The sequence below is a fragment of the Oncorhynchus mykiss genome, chromosome 12 (assembly GCF_057628025.1).
Source record: "Oncorhynchus mykiss isolate SJ-2025 chromosome 12, ASM5762802v1, whole genome shotgun sequence".
NCBI lineage: Eukaryota > Metazoa > Chordata > Actinopteri > Salmoniformes > Salmonidae > Oncorhynchus > Oncorhynchus mykiss.
The window spans coordinates 30,340,630-30,347,500 of NC_143033.1; the positions used below are offsets into that span (position 1 = coordinate 30,340,630).

Genomic DNA, 6,871 nt, shown 5'->3' on the forward strand with positions numbered 1-6,871 from the left:
CATGGGATAAACAAACGTACAGTCAATAACACAATAGAAAAATCTATATACAGTGTGTGCAAATGAAGTAAGATTAGGAAGAGCAGTTGGAGGCCACGGAAGGAGAGTTGTATGGCATTGAAGCTCGTCTGGAGGTTAGTTAACACAGCGTCCAAAGAAGGGCCAGAAGTATGCAGAATGGTGTCGTCTGCGTAGGTGGATCAGATAATCACCAGCAGCAAGAGCGACATCATTGATGTATACAGAGAAAAGAGACGGCCCGAGAATTGAACCCTGTGGCCCCATAGAGACTGCCAGAGTTTCGGACAACAGGCCCTCCGATTTGACACACTGAACTCTATCTGAGAAGTAGTTGGTGAACCAGGCTAGGCAGTCATTTGAGAAACCAAGGCTGTTGAGTCTGCTGATAAGAATGTGGTGATTGACAGAGTCGAAAGACTTGGCCAGGTCGATGAAGACGGCTGCACAGTATCGTCTTTTATCGATGGCGGTTATGATATCTTTTAGGACCTTGAGCATGGCTGAGGTGCACCCATTGACCAGCTCTGAAACCAGATTGCATAGCGGAGAAGGTACGGTGGGATTCGAAATGGTTGGTGATCTGTTTGTTAACTTGGCTTTCGAAGACTTTAGGTCTAGAGTGTCTCCCCCTTTGAAGAAGGGGATGACCGCGGCAGCTATCCAATCTTTAGGGATCTCAGACGATACGAAAAAGAGGTTGAACAGGCTAAAAATAGAGGTTGCAACAATTGCGGCGGATAATTTAAGAAAGAGAGGGTCCAGATTTGCCTAGCCCAGCTGATTTGTAGGGGTCCAGATTTTGCAGCTCTTTCAGAACATCAGCTATCTGGATTTGGGTGAAGGAGAAGCAGGGGAGGCTTGGTCAAGTTGCTGTGGGGGGTGCAGAGCTGTTGCCCGGGGTAGGGGTGGCTAGGTGGCAAGCATGGCCAGCCGTAGAAAAATACTTATTGAAATTCTCAAATATCGTAGATTTATTGGTGGTGACAGTGTTTCATAGCATCAGTGCAGTGGTCAGCTGGGAGGAGGTGCTCTTATTCTCCATGGACTTTACAGTGTCCCAGAACTTTTTTGAGTTTGTGCGACAGGATGCAAATTTCTGTTTGAAAAGCTAGCATTTGCTTTCCTAACTGCCTGTGCATATTGGTTCCTAACTTCCCTGCAAAGTTGCATGCCAGTCCCCCTGCTGTCTGTCAATCAATGGAATAGCTGGGATGTTTCAGTGCCAGGCGTCCTTGGGGTTGGTGGACAGCGATTTGAGAATTGTTGTGGACATTCGCTCATTTATGTTTTATTCTCAGTCATTACAATAAATGTGTATTTTAGTTTACGTGTATTTCTTTAAACATAGCCTACACAATACATTTCAACATACCAGTATCTGTGTAAACTTTAAAATACATGTTGGTATAAATAACATTTAAAATTCTGTGAAAAACAGTTGTACTGCAATTGAGTGCAATATTCCCAACATGTAGTATGTCTTTGCTGGGGACTCTTATTTTGAAAACATAAAATCCGCGATCGCGCTACCGCCATAATATCCTGCTGCTAGGAGAACGGTAATAACTTTATCGCAGTGAAGAATTGGACCAAACAACAAGACACTGACTGGTACAAGGATCACACCATTTTCCCCAGATAGCTAGCTAGATAGATATGTTTACATTTCCTTAATTGAGACTGTTCTGATTATCAGTATTGAGGAGCTGCCTGACATAAAATTCTGTAACTTTCAGATCGCTAGTTACAATCTTAGAACATTAGCTAACGTTTGTTATCCGTGCCGTGGTAAATGAAATTCGTCTTTGTTGTTGTTAGCAGCACACCTAATGTTATCTAGCTAAGGTCAGATTGTTCAGCCAATAGCGAAGTAAACTAGCTAGCTAACAGAGTTATTAAGGAAAATAATAGTTTTGTCCACTGGACCGAATGTGTTATTTTTGTCCCCAAGCATTGATTCCAAAATGTGTTTTAGCTGTGTGTTAATTTAACGTTAGCTGGCTAGGTTGCTAGCTAGCTACGTATAAACTAGTTAGCTACTGTAGTTATCACTGACGAGTAATGTTAGCTAGCTACTGTACTGTATTTGTGTTTTGTATACAGGCACCAACACATCTAAACGTTGATCATAGAAACTATTAACGTTATACTGTGATTTTTTTTCTTCGTTTATTTGGACTGGTATTGGAATAATTTATTATAATGCTATTAATCGCTTACGAAAAAAGATTGCAGTCAGAGAGCAGTATAATTAAGCAATAAGGCCTAAGGGGGTGTGGTATATGGCTAATATACCACGGCTAAGAGTTGTTCTTATGCACGACGTAACGCGGAGTGCCTGGACACAGCCCCTAGTCTTGTTATATATGCCATATATCACAAGCCCCCGAGGTGCCTTATTGCTATTATAAACTGGTTACTAACGTGATTAGAGCAGTAAAAATGTATGTTTTGTCATACCCATGGTATACTGTCTGATATACTACGGCTGTCGCCAATCAGCATTCAGGGCTCGAACCATCCAGTTTATTACTGCAGTTAGAGTGCAGTATAACTGCTGCAAATACTGCGTCAAAAATATATATTTTTTTTACTGCAGTAATTTTGCAGTACACTGCAATTACTGCGTTCAAAATACCACAGTTGACTGCAGTTACTGCACATTTACTGCAGTTTCAAAACTACCATATTTTTTTGTAAGGGATTACTATAATCAAGGGATTATTTTCACTCCTCAGGCTGAGCTTCCCTGCTACCTTGCCGTACTCATCCCATTCTCCAAACAGACAGTGAGGCAGGATGCTGGGTCTGTGGTGCATGGATGCCCAACTGGGCCTTCTCACTCTGGTGCTGTGCTGCACACTGGCTCCCTTACCTGCGCACGCATACATCTATGCTGTGAGTCCTCATAATTGTAGAACTGTATGATCAAGTTTGTTGTGGATTTACAAGTGATGTTTGCCATTGCATTTGTCATAAACAAATGCAGTTTACAGTCCCTGTGTGCTGGCATTGATTTTAAAACTTGTGTCTCTCTGTCTGGTAGCATTACAGCAATATGACTAACATGTTGTTTGAGGACCTGTCTGCCTTGTTTGGATCATCACTACCCAAAGAGGGACTTATGGTGAGAGGAGGGGAGGGGATAACATTCCCTTTCATCCAATGGATAAATTGGCTCTAAAATTACCTAATTTTCTTTCTCTTTGTCGTTAAGGGTGTGTTAGTAGAGTCCCGTCCACTCAACGGCTGCACTCCGATAAAACCTCCACCACCACGGCCCACATCTAGTGATTCCAACACTACCACTACTAAGTACATAGTCCTCATCCGACGCTATGACTGCAATTTTGATATCAAGGTTAGTGTGTGTCGCTATGCTGTTGGGTTGCTTAGGACATATGGTGTTTTTCCATTTGAATTCAACCTATTTATTTATTGCAACATATTCAGTGTAAAACCACACTGCGTGTAGTGTTTACAATTATTATAGTGTGAATTATGATTTTGTATTTAATGCAGGTGCTGCATGCACAGCAAGCAGGATTCAGTGCAGCCATCGTCCACAACATGTACTCGGAGACTCTACTCAACATGAACTACAGCAATGGTGAGGATCCTGAAATCGTCTTCAACTTCCCTAAGCTGCCTTTTCCCATTTCTGACAGAATCAGTTCCGTTAGTTTACTTCCCCTTAACCAGGTTGACTGATTTGTGTTCTCACTTCTCAAAACCTCAAGTAGTCTTTAACCAGTATGATCCTCCAAGGAAGTAAATACTTTGGTAATGCTGAGTGACAATGCTCCCCTTTTTGTTTGTTTGTGTGTGTAGAAACCATTGCAGAGGAGATTGAGATCCCCTCAGTATTCACCAGCTACTACGCCTCCCAAATTCTCAGGACCTTCATCATTCCTGAACAAGGGTGATTTCCATTGATGTTCAATTATTTTTGTCAAGCGCAACTTCCATGACAACCTGTTCATGAGTGACATCACAGAGGTTCTTTCTAGCGCTATTCACAATGTTAGATGGGGGTTCGACTTAACTATCTGCTGATGAGTTATGGTTGCTAATGTAACCATGCAACATGGGTGTGTATTGGCTCTTTGGTAATGGTCTTGCACCGTAATGAAGATGGGACCTTTATTGATTAGTTGCACTGAAATTTTGTCATATTCTTCACAACATCTTTGCACTCATCATGATGTCAGCCCCGCTGTGTGTCTGGTCCTATGTGCACGTCATCAGCATGTTGGTGATGGTATTGTCTGGCAGTGTTGTCCCTCTTAGTCATAGTCGCTTTTCTGAAAAATACCCCCATACAAAGCTGATGGTGCTGTATTTGGTATGCAGGGCCTATGTGATCCTCAAGCCGGAATTTGCCTTTCCACTCTCGTATTATCTCATCCCCTTCACCGGAGTGGTGGGCATGATCGTCCTTGTGATGGTTGTCTTCCTGGTAAGTGCCCTTGGGGAACAGCCTCATTTTGTAATGAATGTGGAATTTCACAATTGAATAGTTATTGATTTCATTGCTACTTCGTAAATCACCCCCCCCCCCCCCGGATATTAAAAGCCCTATGACTGTCATCCTTAGGTCTTGGTGTGGTCACTGGCTATGTCTGAAATCTGTCTTGCCTACTACTTACTAAAACAGCATGCTGTGTACTAATCGTACTACAAACTATTTAGAATGTATTGTTTAGTTAAATCAAATTCAGTGAGCAACACATATCAACATACTAGGCTCATCAATACTGGGAGTGCGTCATCTAGTGTGCAATTGCATTTATTCCCACCATTTGTTCATTCTGGTACAGGGCGTGACTCTAATTGATAATGTTATCAAACACACGTGGCTCTTGGAAAAAGGAAGCTTTTGTCAATAGGGTGCAGCGAATTCTACTAGATGAAAAACTAGGATGTTGAAAAGCCAAAATGTGTAATGACATCCTGGCTTTTAAAGCATACTCATTTTTTGAAATTTCACATACTATAAAACTTTATATTTTAGCATTCATTGCCTACTGTTTAGAACTTAAGTATGGGTTTCTGGACACAGCCTCTGTCTCTTCATTCCCTGTCTGGTCTTGGTTTAGAACTTAAGTATGGGTATCTGGACACAGCTTCTGTCTCTTCATTCCCTGTCTTGTCTTGGTTTAGATTGTGCGCTGTGTGCAGTACAGGAAAAGGATGAGGAAAAATAGGCTGACCAGGGAACAACTAAAGAGGATCCCCATTCACAAGTTCACTAAAGGTAACTAGGGGGAGTGTCCCACCACACATTAAAATGAGAATCAGTCACCAGTATAACTGGTCAAACACATTCTGGAACAGCAGTACTCTATTTCTTCGCTAGAATGTTGAGAAACCCGAATAACAATAATACCAATCTGATTGTCTGCTCCTGTTATCATTCTGCTCCTGTTATCGTTACATTACAGTTAGCATTACAATGCATTTACACATACATGTGAATCTTATTCTTTTTCTAGGTGATGAATATGATGTTTGTGCTATTTGTCTGGATGAGTATGAAGAGGGAGACAAACTGCGAGTTTTGCCTTGCTCACACGGTAATTATAAATTCTAATGTTTGTCCCTGTATAACTCGCAATTGTTTTTCTCACAGTTCCAAGGTCATGGTTGCAGTAACTGTTTTATTTCTGTCATCTCTTCAGCGTACCACAGCAAGTGTGTGGACCCCTGGCTTACAGGGACTAAGAAAACTTGCCCTGTGTGCAAACAACGTGTAACCCGGCCCAATCCGGAGTACTCTGAGTCCGAGTCTGAGGATGAGAGGGCACGTGGTGGAGACGAAGAGAGGGGGGAGGGCGAAGCTGACACCGAGCGCACCCCTCTCCTCCGCCCCTCCAACCCAGGCTTCCCCTCTGGCCATCCAGGGGCCTATTCTGCCACTGTCACCACAGTAACCACCGCGCAGTGCCTAGCCTCTCCCACTCACTGCGACTCGCCCATCCTGGAGTATAAGGGCTACTACTCCCCTCAGGAGGTGTCAGACTCTGATACTGAGGAGGGAGTGGTAGACTCCCACCCATCAGACGATGACACTGCCCAGCTCATTGGTAGGGGCACAGTGGGGGTCTGAGAGCCTGGAGGTAGATGAGATGAAATTACTTTCTGCTAGCTGAAAAGGGTCAGTCTTGTCCCCCAGTGTGATTTTTATCACACGAAAAGATAAACTGGTTTATGGAGCTGTGGCTATGAAGTTGTCTCAGTCATAGACTTTCTAGAACACTATTGTCACTCAATGTTGCTAGCTCTAAGATGGTAATATAAAGCCAAGATTCTGCTAGATTTTAGCAGTCCTTTTTAAATCTGTCTTAAACATGAGCCACACATTAAGTACAGTGAATCAGTTAAACATTTTGCTTTAAGTCTTTACCCTCCTCCTGAACTTAATATTTTCACAAAATGATGTGACAGCCAGGTAGTCTCAATCTTAAAAGGGCATTTCTATATTTTTCAACTTCATATTCTTCTTCTCAAGCACCACCCCAACATCAACATGTGAAAATAGTGCGTTTCTATGTTCTGTAGTAAAACAAAATTGTTTCCAATGACATCATCAGTGTTTATTGTGTGATTTTAACCAATTATGAGTCGGCATTGCTTACTAATTGTCTACTAATTGGTTGATGATGTCATTGGAAACACTTATCTTTTTTACTACAAAACATAGAAACGTACCATTTTCACATACTGCAGGTTGATGTTGGGGTGGTGCCGGAGATTATAAATATAACGTTGAAACATTTGGACATTTCTCTTTAACTGTAGGTATTTGGTTGAAGAAATCCTGTCAATGCACTACTTGACAATTGACATA

General features: G+C 42.1%; 1 protein-coding gene across 2 annotated transcripts in view; it reads left to right on the top strand.

Annotated features, from left to right (window-relative positions):
• The first annotated feature begins 1,524 nt into the window (after window positions 1-1,524).
• The window catches only part of LOC110537381 (E3 ubiquitin-protein ligase RNF167), a 5,854-nt gene continuing 507 nt past the window's right edge, over window positions 1,525-6,871 (top strand). The window contains exons 1-10 of one of the 2 annotated variants that reach the window (XM_090192202.1): window positions 1,525-1,632; window positions 2,760-2,919; window positions 3,068-3,148; window positions 3,239-3,382; window positions 3,544-3,631; window positions 3,853-3,943; window positions 4,375-4,480; window positions 5,185-5,278; window positions 5,517-5,597; window positions 5,703-6,871. The exon at window positions 5,703-6,871 is cut by the window's right edge and continues 507 nt beyond it. In XM_090192202.1, coding sequence (XP_090048328.1) covers window positions 2,821-2,919; window positions 3,068-3,148; window positions 3,239-3,382; window positions 3,544-3,631; window positions 3,853-3,943; window positions 4,375-4,480; window positions 5,185-5,278; window positions 5,517-5,597; window positions 5,703-6,130 — 1,212 coding nt within the window. In that variant the 5' untranslated portion in view covers window positions 1,525-1,632; window positions 2,760-2,820 and the 3' untranslated portion in view covers window positions 6,131-6,871. Of the gene's footprint in view, window positions 1,810-2,759; window positions 2,920-3,067; window positions 3,149-3,238; window positions 3,383-3,543; window positions 3,632-3,852; window positions 3,944-4,374; window positions 4,481-5,184; window positions 5,279-5,516; window positions 5,598-5,702 lie in introns of both variants that reach the window. The other variant, XM_090192203.1, reaches the window with a different exon arrangement.